The sequence below is a fragment of the Poecilia formosa genome, unplaced genomic scaffold (genome assembly GCF_000485575.1).
Source record: "Poecilia formosa unplaced genomic scaffold, Poecilia_formosa-5.1.2 Scaffold310, whole genome shotgun sequence".
NCBI lineage: Eukaryota > Metazoa > Chordata > Actinopteri > Cyprinodontiformes > Poeciliidae > Poecilia > Poecilia formosa.
Genome location: NW_006800249.1, coordinates 642,161 through 665,243, shown reverse-complemented (window position 1 = coordinate 665,243; position 23,083 = coordinate 642,161). Strand labels below are relative to the sequence as shown.

Sequence of the window (23,083 nt, the reverse complement as noted above, 5' to 3'; positions counted from 1 at the left end):
TATTGATATTACTAAATAATTTATTAAATAAATTATGAACGGGTGTGTGCTTTGTAATATGCTCTTCATACATAAATATCAGAATATTCCATTCCTATTCTATTCTTATAGCCACTAAGCATATTTAAATATGATGAACTATGTATTAAAAACATACTTAAAAAATACAATTGTTTATAAATGTTGTTTTGATAGATGTTTGAATATGGTTTACAGTAACAAAAAAGTGTGTTATGATCGATTAAATCCGCTGATACGTCATTGTTCCTGCTAAACACATAAGGCTGAGTGGAGTGGAGTACCGCTCCAAGATGGCCGCCCTAAATCTCGTCAGCGACAATAGGCGAGAGCGGTTTACGGCTTTTCACAGATGAGTGTGAAAAGCTAGAACTTCTACTGTATTGTTTTCCCACACAGACAAAAGGCAGTTCAAACGATCCTAGCAAACCATCTGCTGTAACTACAGGTAAAATAAAGGTCAAAAAGCCAGAATATGTTACTAATTTCAAAACCACAATTAGGCCATTTGAATCAAGACATGTTAAGTTTTAAAACTAGCTTATTTTAAATTAATTTTCTCAACAATGGCCACGCCAAAGCCATGAACATGAAGACCCATCTACTTGGGTTTGAGGTTTGAGTTGAAACCTGCAGACCACAGTTTGAGGAGGACTGATCTAATGGAATGTATTCATCTTTTCTGAAGTAATAAATAAAATCGTGATAATAACAAACCTAACACAGATTAAAGAAAGATAATCGAATACAGAAAAAGAGATTTATGTATAAAAATGAATTTATACGGAATATATGCCATTCAGTTGTCGTGGCCGAGTGGTTAAGGCGATGGACTAGAAATCCATTGGGGTCTCCCCGCGCAGGTTCGAATCCTGCCGACAACGACGTTTTCTCTTTTTCCCACAACAGAAAATGCTTCTTTCCTTTCACGGTTATCTTGATTGCCCGTTTTACTGTTCTATGGTATTAGCACCTTAGTTTAAATGAATTTTCAACTAATCAATCTGTAACAGTACTTCCTGTTTGATTTTCAAAATAAAATCTGCCACAGATTACAAAAATAAGTAATGCGCCTTTGGCATAATTTTTTAAAAAGCTGCTTTTTTACTGTTGGAACTATATAAATTCAATTACTCAAAGAAATTTGCAAAGAAATGTCTAACATTTCTTAATTATCTTTAATTTTGGCAATATTTTGAAGTAGCACTGTCATGTTAGTTCTGATTTGTTCTGTTTTTAGTCTTTTATTCCAAATTTCTTTGGTTAGGTTGAGGCATTAGCATGTTTCATGTTGGACAATTATTCCCTCTGGTTGACCCTCTGGTTTTGGATGCTGTGCAGCTGGAAGCATGTTGTCTCTTAATTTTACCTTGGGACAGTTATGATGTTTAATCATAGTAACAATGTGTTGTTTTGTCAAGGTGACTATCTTAAAAGCTCCAATGGTACTCGGTAGTATTTAGTGTAATTCGATTTCTGCTTTTATTTTGAAGAGCATTTATTTTAGACTTTGGTCGAGTTCCGCTTTGTTACCTGGCAACGGCGAACGCTGAGATCGGTAATGGAAGCTGGCCTGTGAGCGCTGATCAGGCCCCGAAACTAACAGGGCCAAGACGAATACCTCATCATGGATGACGATGACCTGGATGAGCTGCTGGATGAAGTGGAAAAAAAGTTCTGTAGCAAAGCTTCTGCAGCGTCTTCCGGTGTAAGACGTAGCAAAGACGAAAATAAACAGGAAAAATGGAGGTAAACAAAGCTACTTTTGCTAGCACATGTTCGTTGGTAGCAAATAAACATCACTTAAACTCCCAATAATTGACCAACTTGTGTGTCAGTTTGACCTTAGTCCAGATAAATTATGTTTCTGCGGTTTTTGAGGTGAATGGGTCCTTTTGAATGTATGCAACAATAGAAATTTTAACTGCAAGTTGAGATCTGAAATCCTTAACCGCAAGAAATAAAGAAATGGCTTGAAATATTGCACTCTATTTGTGATGAATCCTTACTTTCTGAAATGAGGGACAACAAATATTGAACCTTTTATTATAGTCATATGTTTTGATGTACTTGTCAGCATAAATCTGAATATAGGAGCATTTAAATTAAGTGTAATTACATTGAAAATTAAATTTAATAACATAAATGCATTCATTCTATTGATTTTGATGATATGTTTCTCCAATAATTAGTGAACATTCTCTTTCTGACATTGTGTCCTCCACTTAGAAATTTACATTCATATCAAGCTTTTCCATTTTTGTCTATAAATAACAGTGCAAAAACTATCACAAATAAATTATTCTAAAAATGATTTCAACAAGTGCCAAACTTTTATAAGTTTCTCTTGTCATTCATTAACAACTTAAGAGTTAAAAATGTCTAAATCATTGAAGTCAGCAAAAAGTATTGGGATGTTTGCTAACTAGCTCAAAATTTGTTAAAACTCCTCTATTTCTGGAAAACCACTATTCATAAATCATGCAGATGGTATTCAGTAGTGCATACAGTAACATTTTGTTTTTGTGACTTAGTGCTGCAAAATGTGAGCCACATAAAAGCAGCGTTTCTGAGGACATTGATGCCCTTCTGGAGGAATTACTGGAGGATGATTACGACAGTTCTCCTCAGTCAAAGGTGGGCTTATGTCTGTAAAATATTTGTGACAGAGGTGCTTAGAGAATCATTTTAAATTATAAAAATAAAAGACAGTGTCTCCATAAATGCCACACCTAAGTTTATTTTATTGTTTGTGCTTTTTTAATGGTTTCTTAGAAAAAAAAATATATTTTGCAGCATATTTTTTCTTTGCATTGAGCATGTAAAACTATTCCAAGAATTGTTACTAATTTCTTAAAATTCTTAATTGCACAAAGTGTTTTCACATGGCATGTTTCTTCTTTGGCTTTTCATGCAGCTTTTATCAAAATGTGACTTCCTGTGAAAGTTTGATTTAAAAACTATTTAGACGCAAGATAAACTAAACCAGTATTTCCCATCCCTGGTCCTCAAGGCTCACTGCCCAGCATGTTTTGGTATTTCCTTGCTTCAGTCCAGCTGATTTCAATCGATGACTGATTAACAGGCATTTGCTGAACTGCAATCAGTTGAATTGGGCACATTAAAGCAGGGAAACCTCTAAAACATGTAGGACGGTGTGCCTTGAGGAATTGTTTTTAATCTCTTTCTTACTGTTCTTTTTCAGGGTGAACAGTTTTCTAAAAGAGAACAAGCAGAGAAGAAACTCTCATCACAGTCTGCTGGAAGAAAGTGAGTATTGTAGCTTGAATAAAAGAAAAAAAAAAGAAATGTTTACAAAAGAAGAAAAAATAAAGATGCTACTTTGAACATTTTTTTTTTCTGTATTGATGTTTTTATGAAAAAAAAATTAAGTTAACTGGGAAAAAAATATTTTAATGTTGAACCTGACTGAACGTGAGCACTGGACATCTCTGAGCCGTAGATTTTAATCTTATCTCTCATTTTCTACCAATAAAAACTTTTATTCTTGTTGCCGTGGCGACTTAAATTTTCCCTGCGGTGTATTTGTGTGTCACTTTGAGACGTTCTGCGCTCTCCGTTCCGCTTCCAGGTGCTGTCCTGTTTTCATCGGTGGGAGCTCAGTCACAAACGGTGTTGGAACAGCCACTTCCAAAAGGTGTGAAAACATAAATTTATTGCAACAGCGTCTGAGTCTCATCTGCTTTGGATTTATCAAAACACAGAACCTCAGTGTCCTTGATTTCTTATCCCAGTTCATTCTGATTGTGCAGAATTTGCACTTTTCAACTATAATTCACTGATAAATAAAATGTGTTTCATAGAAGTTTATTAAAAAATCCATGACTGGTGGCGATATATATGCATGAATAGGTCATGTGACCAGCTGAGGTGCAACTCCTGTGACTTCCGGGTTTTGATGTTTGACGATTCTGAATGGGACCCATCATGTGACTACCTGTTCCTCAGGTGAGTCTGAAGGCTTATTCAAATGCTTTTTTTACACATTTAATGGATATACTCCTAACATTTTAGACATTAGTATGCTATTCACCTTGAATGGTACATTTTGTTATTTCCATACCATACCATACCAACTTTATTTATAAAGCACTTTAAAACAACCACAGCTGATACAAAGTGCTGTACATTAAAACACAACATAACAATAAAAATAAATAAATAAATAAAAACTCTTACAGTTTAAAAACAAACATGCATTACAAACATTATTGGTGGCTTATCTCAGATTTATAATACCCCAATTCCTAAAAGAATCCTCTGTAGTAAATTTAAAATTAATTTTAGATTATAAAACCCCAGTTAAAAACTTGTTTCCAGAAAGTTCCTAAGTGAAAAGTAAACTGCTGTTTTGGGTGACATTTTAGTTTTTGACCAAAAGGTGGCAGTATTTACCCGTGTGGATATTGTTTCCTTCCTTTAAAGTCCTTTAAAGCAAAGCATCGAAGATAAGAGGTTTAAAAGCTGTTTTTAAGAGGCGAGCATCTTTGTAAAAAAATAAATTAATAAATGTGAGAGCGTCATTAAGCTGCCCACATCCACATCAGGCCATGAGAGCTGCTGCTCTTTCCTCCTGATGGGAACAGTTCTGTAATCTGGACATCAGTGTGACCAGAATATAAACAAGCAGACTTCATGTTATTTCAAACCAGCTCACAGCGGCTTCCTTTTAAAACCACAACCATGCAATCTACCCTGGAAACTAATGAAGTCATTCCTTAGGTTCTTTTCCCAGTGATTTATGAATTGAGACAAAAATATTACATTATTGCCAGTTTTGGGCTTTTGTTGCATTACGTAAAACAACCAGGAACTGACTGAATAATACCAGGATCTAATTTGGTTTAGATGTCTGATTTGTGAAAAATTTGTCATTTTATTACCTTTTTTATATTTAGATTAACTTTTGTTCATATTTTATTTTAGTAGTAAAAGTAGATAATAAAATAAGGTATTTAGTTGCATTATTTAATAATTATGTTTTATTATTTCATACAATTTTTGAATTAAGTTTGGAAAGTGGTTTGAAATCAGGTTTAGTGTTACAAAGGGTGACAAACTGTGCAGTCTTAAGGTAATTGGAAATGCAGCTAGTGTGACGATAATTTCCTACAAAAGGTCTTTTTCTTACTTCTTTATATTGTCTAATTCCTGATTCAGTGATTGCAGTTTGATCTTCCTTATAAAATCATTGCTATTCAGTGTCCAGCCACAGTTTTATCACCCAATTAGGTGATATGATTGATTAGCTCTCTGTAAATGAATTACGTTCTCAGTGTAAAATCAGCAGCAGATTAAAACGTGACCGCACATTGAGGCCAGCATCACTCCCCTCTTCTGGTGCAGTTGACCCCAAGGTGATGGTCACATTGTTTGTAGATGTGCGTCACCCAGAGAGATAAGAACTGATTTAATGTGACACTGTCATTTGTTACAGTAACTGTGTTTGACAGGCCGCCATGGTCGGATGACAGAGGTGTGTCTAGGTGCTTCCAGAGGTTGATTAAATTCTGAGTGCAGAGTTTATTCTTTGTCCTCCTCTAGGTGAGACGTTTGCTTCCTGCTTGTCAAAACAGATCTGGATATTTTCCCCAGAGATTTAGTGGAGTTTTTAATTTAAGTCCTCTGATCAGGTTAGAAATATTGAAGCTTCTGGTGAATCTAATAATGTTTAATGTTGAAGGTTTTATTTCTTCTGGCTTCACTAAGCTGAGAAATATAGCCTGTTTTTTCATCCAACGGCAGCAACAAGTGATGGAAATGTGAGGCTTTTTAGTGTTTTTTGAAGAGTGAACGCAGCACATCGGGTTTTAAAGCCCGGACACGAAGACTCTGAAACTAACAGGGTGAAGCAGTCCTGACACAAAGAGACATGATGGATCTATTACACCTGTCTGCACGTTTGGCTGCTGTCTCATTTTCAGTGCTGCTATGTTCGGCTGACTCCCCTCATCTGGTCAAAAATAACATGAATGAATCATCGAATCCCCGCTCTCCCTGTTGTTTTTCTGCTCTGAGCACAAAGGGTAAAATGAGTTGATACTAGACAGGAAGAAGCTCCAGTCATCTCTAACACTGAACCTCTGCTGTTCATAACAGCAATCATTTTAGATGCATTGTGGAGAATTCATGAACTGTTTTACAACACATTATTTACTGTTCGACAATGTTGAAGCTGCCTGATTATTTTATGGAACTAATGGCCTTAATTCAACAGTAACTTGACCAAAATATTTGAGTTTTTAGTTTTTATATAAAATTCAGTTCAGTTAAAAATACTTTATTAATCCCAAAAGATACCAAAAAATTTAACTCATTAAATTAAAGATCCATCCATCCATCCAGATCTGTTGATCGAATGATGGATGGTCCATCCATCCATCCGTCTGTTCATATGTAGATCCATCTTATGAATGGGTGAATATGTATGACAAATATTGTATGTTAAAATTAGTTATTGTTCTTGACATGTTATTCTTACAGGCATGTTGTTTTGAAAAAGATTAAAGGAGTTGAAGTGTCTCCTCAGCAGACGGCTGTTTTCTGGGAGTCAGACACAGAAATGGTCCTTGGAGACATCTGACAGCTAAAACAGCTGAAATGAACTGCCACCTCCTGTGCTTTAGTTCTTCAGCTCCCTCAACAAACCCATACGGATGTTTTTTTGTTCCTTTTATGGAACAAAACTCATTTTAAAATGTTGATTTGATTGCATCTTGTGATGGTCTGAATTACAATCAAGTTATTGTCTGGCAACCCCAGTTAGTGTTGCTCTTTGAATCACAGTTTGAGATGCGCCAAACGGTGATCATTTCAAACATCTGAACAAAATAGGTTTAATTCAAATGGGAACATTCTCTTTATTTTGTAGGGGGAAAACTATAATAAAGAAAAGACATTGGTAAAATTTGGATGAAGTTGTTAGTTACTTTTTGTTGTCAGCCTGTTGTAGTTCAGAAAGAAAAGCCAAATCCACTGCTCTCTCATCTACCCAAGTCACACACATCATTTGACACCTTGACATTTATCGCTAACCTTTTTTCTGTATAGCACTGTGTGATTTTCTTTTTGTGCTACTGTAAGTTCAAAACACTCTGAGACACTCAGGAGCACTCAGGAGGATGAGTTTGGCCTTCTAGTTGTAATGTCAGTGGAATCACCCAGACAGAAAGCTGCAGCCGCAGCTCCAACCGCGAAACAAATAAACCAGACAGGACACGAAGAAGCTCTGTTTACCTCTTCAGCTTCATATCAACATCTAAACACACGTTCTTCCTCACATCTCACAGGTTTCTTTATGACTGATGATGTCAGTTTTTGTAATTGAATAGAAACCCCCTTTATTTGCCTCCTTGTGGAGAAATCATCATGAGTTGGCAATAATAATAAAATAAAATAGAGACTGTAAAGTAAGGTGAAATTTGCAGATGGAGATTCTAAGAAATGTATACATGTATTTATATGTTGTAAAAACTTCTTAATTATGCTCTCTTGAAAACTTGGCTGTTTAAACAAGTGGAGGGACGTGTAATAACACATGTACACAGAGAATAAATCAGTTATCTGGATTACTAATTACTGTCACAATTACCAGCTTTTAGACAAATAAAGAAAGCTGTTTTAAAAACCCTTTTTGACTTTTACAAAAATAGGAAGTGATGTGGTGTGAAGTGTTTCTCTTTCTTTCAGAGAAATGAAAACATTCAAAACAGCATTTAGAGAGAAAAGCTTCACAGCTTAATGTTTGTTGTCTTGTCAACAGGTGAATATTTTTATTAACCAAGATGAAGTGGTTTTAATCTTTCATTAACAAAGAGAAAACAGAGATCATATCTATTGGGATTTAATTGGATTAAATTAAGTTGTAAATGTGTATTTTATCTAAGTGGTTTTGTTCAGGCAAATTATCCTCAACTGGCTGTAAAGCAGAGACAGGAAGAAGTAAAATCTGATGGGATTTAGCTTTTTAATAAAAAATAAAAAAAATCACACTTTCTTATTACACTAACATAAATTTACTCTATATTCATTCCCATTTCATTTTAAATATGCAGATGTGAGCTTTTTAAATCCATCTCAGGTGCTCTATGGGAGATCTCTAACTGGAACAGCTGCTTTCTTTAATCTCATGTTGATGGAAAAAGTTGCTGAAGAGCAGATTTACAGCTGTGATCTCCTGATGAAAACAGCTGGACTGAGGTTTAACGTCACTCTGTTCTTTATATCTTCTAATATTATTACACTGCTGATCTTTAAATCCAAAGGAGTTTATATTGGATAAAACAAATTTAGTCACGATTAAAATGTTTTGGTTAAAACAAGCTACGGCCTGTTTTCAGCACTTTGCTAAGCAATTATCCAATCAGCTGGTAATGTGGCAACAGAAACTGTGAAACTGTGCAGATAGCGTTCAGGAGCTTCAGCTAAAACATCAAGCGTCTTATTGGTGTTGCGGCTGCTGGCGGTGGGTCCAGAAATGAGCCTTTAACAGCGGGAATTAATGGACCTTAACTGCCTTTCATTAACAGTCCAGGCAGGTGGTGGTGAAAATAATTTTCACACACAGGTCTGGTTTCATTAAGGTTTTAATGCACTTCTTCCTCTTTTACCATTTTAAACAGATACTTTTTGAGACTAAAACACGGAGCTGAAATGTGATGAAACCAAAAGAAGCTCAGACATTATAAAAGCTGTTTTTCATGTTTTAATCTATTGTTAAACATAATCTGGACTGATTTTAATCATAAATGCTCATTCACTGCAAAAACACAAAATCTTTCCAACTAGTTTTTTTTTAATTTTTTTATCTATTTTCTAGTGCAAATATCTCAGTACACTTGAAATAATATAAAACTAACTTACAAGTAATTTTTCAGAAAGCTATGGGAACTTATTAGTTAATTTTTTAATATTGATTTTAAAAAGTTCTAATTTTGGTGCTGTGGTGGCGCAGGGGCAAAGCACAACCCATGTATTGAGGCCTTGGTCCTCGTGGTGGTGGTCGCAGGTTCAATTCCCAGCCTGGTGATATTTGCTGCATGTCAGAATGTTAATTTTCTTGTTGGCTGTGTTGAATAGGTAAAAAAAACAAAAAAACAAAACTTGATGACTGCATAACTATTATTGTGTGTTCAATGAGAAAATACTATTTGCTAAAATGAGCAGCCTACATGTTGAGTGATTAAACTGCTGCCATTTTCTGTGTCTGCTGCAGGAACAACGTGCCGGACCGCCATAAGCTCCAAGCCAAGCTGAAGAAGAGGAAGGGTTTGCGGGCTTACGCCTGTCAGTGCAACTGGTTCTCCAGCTCAGAGACGACGGACCTCAGAAACCAGCCTCAGCTCAGATGGGTCTGTGGCAAACATCTGGACTGATGCTCACAGCAGGGAAACATGCTGCTCACACAGCATGGACCACAAATGGGAGCTGATGGTTTCTCAGACACATCTATAAAACCTGATGATGGAACTGAAACTGATTAGTCTGAGTAATGATGAGTTGGATGTGAAAACAGATAAGGGAATGTGTTTTGGATGCTGGAGTAAATCCAAACTGATAAAACCGGCAGCATAAATGAAACTTGGAGTCAGTTTTGTTAAACTCAGTTAACTGAAACAATCAAACAGCCACCTGAGGAGATCTAAAAATATGTTTTAAAACATCTAAGAACTCTTTGTTGGACTCCTCAGTGGTCCCAATATTGTCCTCTGTAGAATGTTTTTATCTTTTATTTAAGGTTCACTCACAGTTCCTTGACACTAAATGTATAACAGGGATGCACCGATGTGAAAATTTGGGCCAATATCAATATCCGACCTGAACAGGGTTTATAAAATCTGAGAAGCTCCTTTGGAACATTTTAAAAGCAAATGAAAATTGTTGTAGTCTTAAGATTTATATTTGTCAAACAGCTAAATGAGAAACGTCATATTAAGTATCTTAATATTTTTAAATATTTTAGGCTAATGTAATAGAAAAGACTTAGAGAAAAAAAAATATCTGAAGTAATTGATGTAGAAAATCTGTTGAGATGTGGAATATTTTTCAGTGTTTGAACTCATGAGATAAATATGAGATAAATCTTTATTGTAATTCAGTTTGTGTTCATTTTGTGTTCTCTTTTTCTACATCCCAGAATATACATTTTCTCTTCTGTCCTCCCGTTTCATCATTGGAATCGCATTGTGAGTTGACTTCATCTCAAACAAAATTGATTGTGACCAACATTTAATCTTTTCTTTCTGGTTTCGGTCAGCCTTTGTTTCTCCTGAACTGTTAAATGCTTCATTATTCTGTCACTTACTTATTACTGTACTGAGCATGCTCAGTGCAGTTTCTGTCCCAAAATTAAAAACAGTGTTATCTCTGTAGTGAGAGGGAGCTGGAATATTAAATGTGCAACCATGGAAACAATAAAAAGGAGGTTCAGACCAAACAATCTTCAAGTAAGTCGACATGCAGATGAATTATTAAATCAGAGTAAAAACTTTTTAAAAAATTGAATAGTGTTTTTGTTTATTTCTGCTTTTAAGCAACTTCTCTAGTTTCCATCCTTTAAGCAATCATTTATTAATTGTAGTAATGCTTGATAATTAAATATGAATGTATTAATTTTCACATACAACATCATTACTGATGTTAGTGTTGCCAGCATATTTCATCAGTGACCTGAGGTTTTTATCAATCAATATTTAATCATAATTTAGAAAGAGTACTGCACCCAGAGAAAGAGTTAACCATCCTGTTAATGATTAAAGTCATTTAATAAAAGTTCATGTTTTTTATGTCATCACATCAGATAAAACTGAGAACAGCCTAATAAAATTTTATTCCATAATTTAAAGTCAAATCACACTTTAGTGTGATTACATTTTGACGATAAATATTGGCTCTTAGGAATGGAGATATTGCGTTTGCAAAGCAGACGGTGGAAAGCATTCTAGACTCTGTAAAACAAACGTAATCCAGCTTGAGATAAACTCAAATGAGAACCAAGGGATTTATACAAGCTGAAAAAAAATATTTTCACACCACCCGAAACTGAAAAACTTTTAATATTATGGATCAAAAAATGAGATATGCTGCTAAGCTCAGCTTCCATTAGACTGAAACAAAACCGTAGAATTAAAAGAGGTTGAACTTGAGCAATGCTGAACATGAGGAACATTGAGTTTATGTTTCTGTCACTCTGCAGAGGAAGTGTCAGGACAGACGTACTTGTTGGTTGCTTTAATAAACAGATCATAAATAATTTAGAGCTAATCTCTACTTGTTCACATCAGAACTCCATCACATCCAAACATTTGTCAATAAAAGGAGACCAAAATCTATTTTTATTGCTAAGTGTTTTCTGACAAACTTTGTGCCTTCCAGCTGGTTAATTATTTTTCCTAAGTGATGTGTCAACAAGGAGGACAAACAAACAGAAAAGCCACATCACTTGCCTCCCACCTGTTGTGAGTGAATGCTCACTCCATCAGCTTGTTGATGTGCATCATTTCATTAGATGACCTATTTCCCAGCATTAGTATTCATCAGCCTGGCCGAGGTTGCACACTTGCACAGGCCGATTCGTCACGTTTTATTAACAGGCAAAGTGATGCTGAGGGAAGCTGTCTGAACTTTAGATTCAGAACACAGATTATTTGTAAAAAATATGAAGATTGTTCAAACCAGGATGAAGGACAAAGTCCATTCCTTGATTTGTATTTAACAAATATCTCTATTTTGGAGTAAATATGGGTTATGTAGTTTTTTTTAATGGATCCAACATTTTTTAGTCAATTTTGGACTGCTAGATTTTCTCGATTGCAGCTGCATACTCGAAGAGAAATCCACATCACAAAATATACTTTTTTCTCAGTTTTGACTGTGCCATATTTATTGCTGTCACTCAGTAATAGAAGTGTTGATTTTTAGCTCTTCCAAGTATTCTCTGGAGTGTTACTTTTATTTTGATACCAGAACCATTCAAATACACCTTGCAGTTCCTGAGATACATTGAATTCATTTTGGGGGAGTCATTTCAGAGTAAATCTCCAAAGAAAGATGCCCAGGCATCAGCAGCGGGTTAAGTAAACACTGTTTCAGCCTAAAGCCACAACAAATAACAGTAGAATAGCTTTGAGAGAAAAATATAAAATCTTCATGAATAAATATAAAACATAAAAAAATGATGAAAACAATGATTCTGATTAAAGATTCTTTTTCTTTTTGGGTTATGGGGTAAGTTTTTTATTTATGCTGTTAACTGGCTCATCTCATGGACAGTTGAACAATTCTCCTAACTCAGGAGGATAAAAGCTTTCCTGCTGCGACTACAGCAGCGGAAAGGAGTCTGTCAGATCTCAGTGATGTTAAAAACCCAGCAGCAGCAGCTGATTTGACGCAGGATGTTGTGTTAAATTAGTTTTCTCAAAAAAGAAGCTAGAAGTTAAGACTAGTTTCCTATGTCAACTAGTGTGTGACTGCTTCTCTGAATATGCTGAAATATTTCAACACAGTCGTGACCGGGTCTCTGCTGGGACGACTAGTCTGATCTAATTTAAATTCACTCTTATCCAGTCAGAAAGGTCATAGGTTGCATTTACTGAGCTTGCTTATTCCCGTTTCGCTTCATATCCAGCAGGATGCTGCTTCCAAGAGACACATGTAGTCAAATAAATTATTTCTACAGTATCACAGTCCATGTTCGTTCAAATAAAAAGCAAATAAAATACTTTTTTCAGTGACCAACCCATCTCACCCAAGGCTGTCTGATAAAGCTTTGGAAAGTGAAACTCACTTGTTATATACACGTTAAATATTTCAACACTTATTTCATGTAAATTTGATGATTAATGCTTGCAGGTTATGAAAACTCAAAATTCAGCATTCACATTACTTTTGAAAAAAGATGGTGTTACACCTTTATCAAATAATTCACTCAAAACATCTAAAAATGTTTCCTGAGCCTCTAAATGTGGTTGATTGGCTGGTGAACTGTCCTGACCTTTGACCCCACAAAGACTCTGTGGGGTGTTGTCAGGAGGAAGAAGAGAAAAACTCCTGGGCTTTCTGAACCTCAGCAGAACCACAGGCTGATCTTCTCCATGTTATAACGCACTCATACAGAAATTCATGCAAAAGGAGCCACAACCAAGAAAGAAAAAAAATGAGCATACATTTCAGAAGACTAATATTTCTGTTTAAAATGTAATTTTTATTGGTCTTATTTTATATCCTGGTCTTTTGAGACATTGAATTTCAGGTTGTTTTCACCTCTAAACCATAATCATTAAAATATTTAACTTTTTTTAGATGCACCTGCATGCATTCATGGAGGATTTTTATCATAATCCAGTTGAGTAAATTGGATTCTTTGTTTCTGACTTACCGAAAGTGACTCAGACTCTTGCCTGTCAGACAGCAGGAAGAGCAGAGTGATGAGGCTGCTGAAGAGGAGCAGGAGAGGAAGGAAAACAACAGCTGCAGTGATGGAGCGCTGCATGGCGTGGGCAGGAAGCTGTCACCAGTCTGTCCAGGAGAAAACTCAGGGCCAACAAGCACTGCAGTGAAATCATGGGTAGCATTGTTGCCAAAAGCATCATAAAAGCTTTTTTTCCCCCTGTCAACAGGTGAATTATTATGTAATCAAATCTGAAATTTCTGCACTGAAAGGAGAATAGCTGAAATCTTATCTAATAATCCTGTTATCTAAGGTAAGTAAATGCTTGAATCCTTAGTTTCTTGATTTTATTAAAAGCACAGTTTACTGCAAATTCACATTAACCATTCATAAAAGTTTTTAATCCCTATATTTACATTCCTTGAAAATCCCTTAAAAATTAAAACAAATGACAGAAACTCAGCCAAAGCTGAACTCATTTTTTTACTAAACAGCTTTAAGTTAAAATATACCAGCCTCAAATCAAATATAGAGGCTGAATAATGAGCTTTTTATTGATTTTTTTCCAGTCTTATTGTAGAAAACTAAAGCTTATCTCTCCATGTCTGCAGCTGCAGGAGCTTTTCATTTCTATAGTTTCTTCCTGAGCTTATCTGAATCACACTGACTAATTAATGGTCTTTAATGCCATTTATAGAATCTGTGATTGCTCTTTTCTCATTAAACTCACTAAACAGAAATTAAGCATCAGCTAATTGTGCCTTATGCACCAAGTAGAATCTCCATGTCCTCATGTTTGTTCTTTAATAATAGAAAATATAACCTCAAAAATGTGAAGTTAGCTTTTTGAAGTTTTTTTTTTTGCTGCTTCTCTTTTAGTCTCTAAAAGCAGCAGAACATTTATTCAGTTCTGTAAAAAAGTATTTACTTTTATCTAATTTCCATCACATGAATTGTTTGGTGGGCAGCAAAAAAAGGGCTCCCTTCAGTTTCCATTTATGATGGAAGAACTGCCACTGTTCCAACTGATACTGTAAATGACAAATTAGGTTTTCTAATGTATTTTTGAATTTGAATTAGAATTTTCTCTGATTTTTGACCATATTAGAGATGTTAAAGTCAGAAGGTATTGTTTCTCTTTTAGAAAAAAAAAATACTGTAAAATTGAAACAGCTTTATATAGATGTTCTTGCTTTCTCTAAGGAATTGTCCTTTACACTTTCAATAGGCGGTGCTGTAATTTGGATCAGCGAAACAAACAAGCCAGGCTCCAAATGAAACATTAGAGACATGTGTGGAGGTATTAAATCAAGTCAGCAACAAATTCATCCAGCATAGAAATTACAGCCAGATATAGGTATTAGAATTAGTTATAATTATTGGGGCTTGATTTGAAAATCGCTAACCGGGTATTAGCTGATACAGCTCAGTTTATATTTGTTTTGAAATAAATGCTGTTGTTTCTGATCCCATATTTGAATGGAGAAATGTTTTGTTTTTGAAACAAGATGTATACCTCATAATAAACTTAAGAGTGACATTACCTTAAACCTATTAACCATCCACTAATAACTTTCCCCAGGAATGCTCAAGAAATAAGCTGTTTGTGTTTATTTAAAGGTAATAAAAAATAATGCTACCTAATAGCAATTTTTGCCATCAGGTGATATTATTTAATATATACATAGAATTTCCCAAAGAATGAAATTTTTATATTAAATAAAAGTATTACGTTGCAAATTTGCTATGATAACATTTTTTGAAAAATTGAATGTCTCACTCAAGCAAATTTATTCTTTCCCTGTATGTAAACATTTGATGATGATTTTTTTTATCATTATTATTTTAAAACCTTTGTGGCTCCAAACATACGCTATAGCAGTAAGAACTCCACACCAGCAGGTGGCGGTGCTGCTCTGCAGCCACTGGATAAAAAGTTACGGAAGCTGAGCGGAAACTGGTGGAGAAGCAAAAATGAAGCGCCTTTAAAGAGAGATGATGGGAGAGACAGAAGCTGTGGAGATTGATGATATTTTAGATGACTGGTTCATTGAGTCTTTGAAATCGTGAGAAAACGTTCATTCTTTATCAAACGGTCGGTTTTTGTCTGTGTTAGCTGCCAGTGATGGAATGTCTTCTTCTAAATCCCCCAAAACATTTAAAATTTACACACTTGTAAGTTCAGTTGGTTTAAAAATGTTAACAACTTGCTCTAGGTATCAATTAGACATATATTTAAAATTCGGCTTCTTTGTCTTAAACCAACGCGCATCGATGAGTCTACAATTTTAACTTAAGCTGCTTCACCTCCCATAATTATAACCAAATAACTGTTTCTTCCACTTATACAATCACGTAATACATTAATAAGCTTTCATTTGTGTCTTAATACACCCGGAAATAATCTAAAATAAAATGAAATGGTGAATGCGCGACAATCATAGTTCAACAAAAACAAATATTGTTCTTGAAAAACCTTCCCATTTGAAATGGGCTTCTTCAGAACACCACTTAAAGTGTTTATAACTAAACTGCACATAGAAACTACATTTAATCATACATTTTAAATCTACTGATATTTATTTATTTATTTATTTATTTATTTACGGTGGAGTAAATAAAATTTCTGATATTACGGTAATATATATATTTTTACATACTTAGTTGAAATTTGTGAAAACAACAATAAAAATAACTCTTAGAAATGTTTCACAGTAAATGAAAACTGATGTGATAAATGCCCATCTCTATTAAAAATAGCACACAACGATCAAATGAAAGGTACTCTGGAGTAGAATCACTTCAAAATATATTTATAAGGCGCACACATTTGTGCACAGAAAACAGCAGACCAGAACCAACCTGTAGTCTCGTCATGTGAAGTAATGTCCTGCTGGGTTTCTTGGTCTATTCTAGTCTGTTCTGGTTCCTGTAGATATAAGGATCTTCATGTGTACCAGCTGGAACATCCCACTCAAATCATCGAGTGGACGTCTGGAAAGAGTGAGTGGATTATATAATGTGGCAAAAATATTCACTTCTGAACATAAAAAGAGACAGACCATGGAAGAAGTTCTCTTTGTATGAAATCCTGGTCATGAAACATAACATACAAATACTGCGAGGTGAAATGAAAACGATATGCATGTCACTTTTCAGATTTGTATTTGTAAAAAATGTTCCAGAGAAGTGATCTGCTTTCTTTCACTTCACAATTTTTGTTGGTCTATAAAAAATTCCCCCCAAAAAACATCCAGTTTATGACTGAAGTGATAAAATGTTTTTTTTTTTTTTTTAAATGGTCCAAAGGGTGTGAATATTTCTGTAAATCACAGTTTCTCTTGTTTTAAGCCGTTTGTGTTGCTGGATACAGCTCGGGTAAAAATGAAATCTTGGAGCTCTGCTTGCCGCTGAAACTTTTAGCCGATGAAAAAAAGGTAAAAAAATAAAAATAACTAAATAACATGCATGAATGGTCTTTGTTTGATTTTTATAAGCAGTTTTCCAGATATCGATAAACGTTTGCTTGGTCTGATGTGTTCAGAGTCTCTGTGCAGAGAGGGACTTCAAAGTTGTCCATGGCGGTTTCTCAGAAGGCCCAGTTTGCTGCCTCACACACATTCCAGGAACCAGGTCGGTTCTGACTCTTTCATCACCTTTAAAATGCTGAGCTGTAACTTTTCTCTTCTTCCTGCTGATGTTTTAGCTCTGTGATGTGTGACGGTTTCAAAGCTTCTGGGAATTTTCTTTGAGGCAAATGTAAATTGATTAATTCTATGGAAGAAAGTCATAATTAAGTAGAAATCTAATTAAAACAGAAGCAGAGATTTAAACTGAGTACAAAGGCTTTCTGTCAAACAATAGGATAAGCCATTAATTCTTATTTAAGCAGCTTAATGCACAATATAAAATAACAAATATTCCAAAGGTGGGATAAATACACTTCTACAACCTTCTTTTTATATTTAAAGTGTTTTTAGCTTACTTTTTTTATACATTTAGACACATTTCTATAAATTAGAATATCAGTCAAAAGTTTATTTCAGTAATTCAGTTCAAAAAGTGAAATTTGGATGGATTCTTCACCCTCAGATTGATACCAGGTCTAGTAATCTATGATGAAAACCCCAAATCTAGTTCCTCAGTATTCCTGTCATGATAATACATTTTTCTGGATGATAATTGTCCCAGAAATTATTGTGAAAAATGATAAAACTGTTCTTTTGGGCCATTTTCATGTAATATAATAACATCGTAAGCTTGCCCTTGCAAAGATTAATAAACTTTAATTTCTAATGAACATTTAAAATTGGATCTAGAAGACATTTTAAATATCAAAAATAAATGAACAAAACAATAATGCAGTTTCTTTAAACAGAATTGTCTTTCAAAAAGGGAACTACTTGAGACGAAAGCACCAGACTGAAGACTTTAGCCAAACAGTCTGTGGTAGAAAGAGAGAGAGCCACGAGAAATCAACCAGCTCGTTTTAACTGATCATGTGGTTAACTGATTTATTTTAAGGTAACCTCTTTGCCATCTAGTTTTTTAATAGATCATGATCTCATGATTTAGAAGACTGTCGTTTTGTCAGATGTGCGGTGACCAACGACGGGTTGACCTCTGACCTGCAGCTGTGGGACCTCGGTGCTGACGACACTGGTGAGTTTTAGTTTACGTAAAACTCTTCATTGACACAACATGACTTAAAAATAATCTAACTTGACTATTAGTAGTTTCAGTGCCAAGATGTCACCACATAAAGCAGTGTAATTCTTCAAACTATTACAGATCATCAGTTAAGATAGCGCTGCTTTACGTTAAAAAAATTAAACCTTTGTGAATAAACCCCAGCAGGATTATAGATTTTATTCCAATCATGGGAAATACAGAATTTTAATAGAAAATGTTACCTACGTCATTTACAGCCCTGAAAGCATGACATTGATGGTGAGTTTCATATTGGAAAATATTCATAAAACATTTCATGCATTCAGAATTAAAGCTTTTTCTCTTGTTGCTGTGAAAAGATGAAAATATTCAACACTTTAAATACTCTTATGCGCACAAAGTGTCCTTGTTTTTTTATGAAGAGGGTTAGAAGAGAAGATCTCTAATTGACACAAAGGTCCACATTTCTTCCTTTAAGATGCTCCTAATTTTGCATCTATAATTATAGAAGTCATGTTTATGAAACATGACTAATTATAGAAGTCATGTTTATGACTTCTATAATTATGCCAATAGTCCTGCAAACACTAATATTTTATTTTAAGCACAACTTTCTTCAGAATAAAACTTCATCAGTTTCTTTAAGCCCTTATGGACTAGTGATTTGAATTAGCATCATACCTTTCACTGAGAATACAGCCAAAAAGAAGTTTGAATCCTACAAATGTTGGTTGATTCATCTGTCTCTTTTGTTATCAGAAATGCTTTAATACAAACCTAGTGGTCAACGTGTGAACTACATGTGGTTCATGGGAGTGAAAGTGCTTGAATAAACTCAGTAAATAATCTTATCCTTGAGCAATTTAAATTTAGGTTGACTATTGCCTTCTACAATGGATATATCACAAAAGAAAACCTGTAACCAACATTCTAAACTTTGTTTCTAATTTTGAGTTTCAGGTTCTTTAGATACACAAGGCAACAAAGGAATGAAAATAAGAAGCAATACAAAATGTTGGTATGTTGAAAAAGTAAATTGTGTGCATGAATTTTGATTATCCAAATTTGAATCAAATGATTACTTTAGAAGATTATAAGAACTAATATTAATATTGATGAAATAAATGATTATTTTCATAAGTATATACCCTAATACAATACAATATTTGTCAGGAAACAGGGGATAAAAGCTTCTAGGACAGTAGAAAGAATGTTTCAGTATTTAGCAACAGTAAAATAATAAACATACTGAGATGGAACAATGTTTCATTCTTTTAGTGCCTTGTGGATCCAATTAGCAATTAGCTAATTAGCAAGTTACACTAACAGTGAGTGCAAGGCCCAAATTTATGACTTCTAAATAATTTAACATCTGATTGACAGCATTCTGGGTAAATACAACCAAAACAAGGACAAGGACATGTGTTTTGCCAAAGACGAGGAATCCTGCACCTACTAAAATCTGAGGCCACTCCATCTTTGATTACATTTTTGCTTTCAGTGTCTTCTTCAGATGTTTTTGTGTCATTCCCTTCAGTAGTTCTTGGTGCAGCGCCCCCACAGTCGAGGAGGTGAACGAGTTGCTGAGAGGGTTTGATTGGTGTGCAGTGTGAAAGAGAACAGCAGCTGAAACTTTTCGGTTCCCAATCCAATCGAGTCTACTGGACTATATGGTGTGAAAACACCTTAAAACAATCAATATAATATAAGTAGAATCAGGACAAGCAGGTCCAATTCCTATCCAGTTATATGTAGAATATTATTTATGATAATAATAATAATAATCTGACACCACTGTCTGCTGACTTCCTGTGCCAGATGTGATCAGGAAAACAGGAAGTCTCCCGGGGACGAGCGTTTCTCAGGCCGGCAGCAGGATCGCAGCGCGACTCTCCTCACCGCCTCAAGTCCTTCATGGAGCTCAGAGCAGCAGCGTCCAGCTGACCCAGCTCAGCACAGGGCAGACTCTCTATAGACTCGGTACACCACTGAACCTCCACCTGCAGCTGAAGGTCATGTCAGTTTCAGGGTTTGATGCTCTTATCTTCCAACAGAGGTCGACTCGACAGAACCTCTGAGCTCCTTAAAGTTTGTGAGTGAGACGGCGTTCCTCGCCAGCTGCTGTGACGGCACCGTTTACCTCGCAGACACTCGGACGTCCGCTCCTCCTCAGGCTTCACCTCCACCCGGGGAATGCGCCCTATGGTGGACAGACGCCTCTGCAGCGCCGCAGTGTAGGGTCATCAGGCTCTCCTCCTCTGGTCAGGCCGTCGTTTCAGACCTCAGGAATCTGGGAGGAGCCCTGTGTCGGGCTCAGCTGGATGTCCAGACGTTGCCAAGGAAACCGGAGGATGTCACAGTGGCGTGGGCTCCAGCATTGGACGGCTGCTTCTCAGTGTCAGGTTGGTTAATGCACACACTGTAACAACTATTATTTACCAGCTGAATCAGAAAGTTCTGAGTAAAAATACAGTAAATTTCTGCTAATTTTGGCCAAAATATTTCATTTTTCATGTATTCTCTGATCAGATGCTAGCTTTAGCTTTTACGTTTCCCAGCTTCCTGAGAGAGAAAATACTAAGACTAAACATTTTTATTATAATCTAATGTAGAGTAAGCATTTTTTTTTTACCTTTGTTACTTTAATGCATTTCTTCCCCTTGAAAAGCAGTTTCAATAACCTAAGATGGATCCTTTATTCACTGAAATTGGTTGAAAAACCTTCAGATGCAGGTGACTGTTTAATCTAGTAGCATGTCTAATGTCACTGTGACATAAAAAGCTAAATTTAATATAGGAGAGAGAAAGTTAAATAATTATGCATCATCATCATCATCAACCAATTTTTTCTTTTATCAGGACGGATGAGTTTTGGTTTTTCAGCTCAATGTGACATTTTACTGGTTTTGGAGCCTCTTTGAATCTGATTCCTTTAACTTCTCAGTCCCTCCAGGGAGTTGCAATCAAATTGTTAATGCAATCATTTGCAAATTTTCTACAGTTATCGCAACTTTTCCGCAAGACTGACCAATCAGCGTAATGTTTCCTGGACTACCTTCTTGTCTGATTCGTCACTCCAACTAAGCGGATTTTTGACCAATCGCCTCCCTTTAGTTTAACTTCCTGTTTCACAACGTCTTTTGAAAGGTGAACCTGCATGCAAGCAAAAACCATTTTGATATGTTCTATGAAATCAGTCCATGTTAACCTGAATGACCAGTATGGAATTATTCTTTTACATTTTTAACAACTCATGATTTTGTCTTTAATAACGGTGTTATTTCAAGAAGGCGCTTGAAAATGTTATTTGCACTTTAAATATTAACTATGTCAATACCTCTTTTAGGAATTTTATGTGCAGCAACTTTAACATTTTGCAAGACTGTCATGGCAAAAATAAAACTGAGGGGAAAAAAATCACAATGCAACCCTTTGCCACACAATCACAAAAAAGTTTAATAGAATCTGTTTGAGTGCCCCTCATCATTTAAATTACACTGAGCCTCCAGAACATGTCATTGGAGCAGAACCAGATTGGGTCTGATCTCAGGTTCTCTCTCTCCTCTCCAGGTCTCAGTGGACTCGTTCAGATTTACGACTCCGCCGGATGGAGGGCGGAGCCGCAGGACGCCTCGCCGCTGTTCCAGCACGCCGGTCATTCGGTTTCCTCGCAGCACGGCGATGGCTCCGCCCCCGTCTTCATCACCACCCATGTCTGGCATCCCGAGCGGCCGAGGACGCTGCTGTCTGCGGCTTCAGACGGGTCCGTCCACGTTTGGGACTGGGTGGATCCACAAACAAACTGAGCTTCCAGGAAGTACAGATCCCTGATCTGAAGAAATGTCATTCAGGATGAGGAATGAACGCTGGGTTCATTTTTGAAGCAGAACACACTGTGTGGATTTCAGTCCAACCTATTTCCTCTGTGTGATGAGATGAGTTCATATTAATGAAAAATGCGATCAGCACTGCTTTTGTAAATTAAAGATAGATTGAAATGACAGCTGTTCGTGGTAACTCATTTAAATCCAGACTGAGGTATGATGGGATATGTTTATCCTGCCGCTTTTATTTCCCGGATGAAATGTTTCCACCCATAGAGGTTGGAAAGCGCTCTGATTTTTCCAGTACATATTTTAGACTCTCCCAGATCTTCTACCCTAAATCTCATTAAAAACACATTTATCTCCGAAATTAAGTCAATTTATGCTATTAAAAGTAATTTTATTCCTGATGAATGAGGCTTCCACCTACATTTATTTTTGTTTTTACAGAAACTTACCAGCATAACCACTCAAGATCTGGGCAAAACTCTCCTTGCACCAAACTTTCCATGAATGTTCTTTTAAATCGTTCTGTATGCTTTTAGATACAAGTTTTGCTTTTCAGTTGATGTTGGAATAAATGTTGGATGAGGAATTCAAATTTGAAGAAGAATTTGAACTTTGTTTTGTGCCTCCTGATCATGTTTTCTGTCCTCAGCGGCTGATAGATCATCACCTCTGCAGGTTATAGTGAGGTCGATCAGATCAGACGCTGCAGACTGAGGAGCAGCAGAACACCTGCAAATATAGAAGTAACAAAAAATCTGAAAAAGAATAAAGATGTTTATCCTGGTTTACTATTTTTTCATAGTTTCTGCTCTTATGTTCCATTTTAATAACAGAAACTGAACCATAGAAGCTGCCTTCATAGATTGAAAGTTTTAATTATTAGATGCACTACATGTATGATTATTTAATGTCAATATTTATTTTTGAAATAAAAAATTCTGCACTGTATTTTATAAAAGGTAAGTGCATAATTAAAAAAAAGACTTCCATGTAAAATTAGCCTGCTTTTAATAACTTTAATTACTAGTCCATTCATTGAATGCATTCAAGGCTGTCTCTTTCAAATATATCTTTCTTTTCATGGTTTACTGAATAGTGTTGGGATTAAATATGCAGAATATTATCTTAGCATTTTCATTTGCCTTCTCATACT

The 23,083-nt window shown here is 35.6% G+C and overlaps 2 protein-coding genes and 1 non-coding gene across 3 annotated transcripts; all 3 read left to right on the top strand.

Moving 5' to 3' along the window:
* Positions 1–820: 820 nt before the first annotated feature.
* trnas-aga (transfer RNA serine (anticodon AGA)) lies at positions 821–902 on the top strand. Its single transcript has one exon. It is a non-coding gene; the product is annotated as a tRNA-Ser (tRNA).
* Positions 903–1,543: 641 nt separating this feature from the next.
* On the top strand, positions 1,544–10,532 carry cfap418 (cilia and flagella associated protein 418). The gene is made up of 6 exons (XM_007572903.2): positions 1,544–1,767; positions 2,553–2,655; positions 3,224–3,288; positions 3,611–3,676; positions 3,892–3,987; positions 9,254–10,532. Exons 1-6 carry the CDS (start codon positions 1,646–1,648, stop codon positions 9,411–9,413), a joined length of 612 nt encoding a protein of 203 aa, XP_007572965.1. The 5' UTR covers positions 1,544–1,645; the 3' UTR covers positions 9,414–10,532.
* Positions 10,533–15,299: 4,767 nt separating this feature from the next.
* wdr73 (WD repeat domain 73) lies at positions 15,300–22,517 on the top strand. Its single transcript, XM_007572902.2, has 8 exons — positions 15,300–15,492; positions 16,362–16,429; positions 16,778–16,863; positions 16,971–17,059; positions 18,021–18,088; positions 19,916–20,077; positions 20,152–20,499; positions 21,668–22,517. The coding sequence occupies exons 1-8, from the start codon at positions 15,422–15,424 to the stop codon at positions 21,901–21,903; spliced, it is 1,128 nt and encodes a 375-aa protein (XP_007572964.1). The 5' UTR covers positions 15,300–15,421; the 3' UTR covers positions 21,904–22,517.
* Positions 22,518–23,083: the final 566 nt, after the last annotated feature.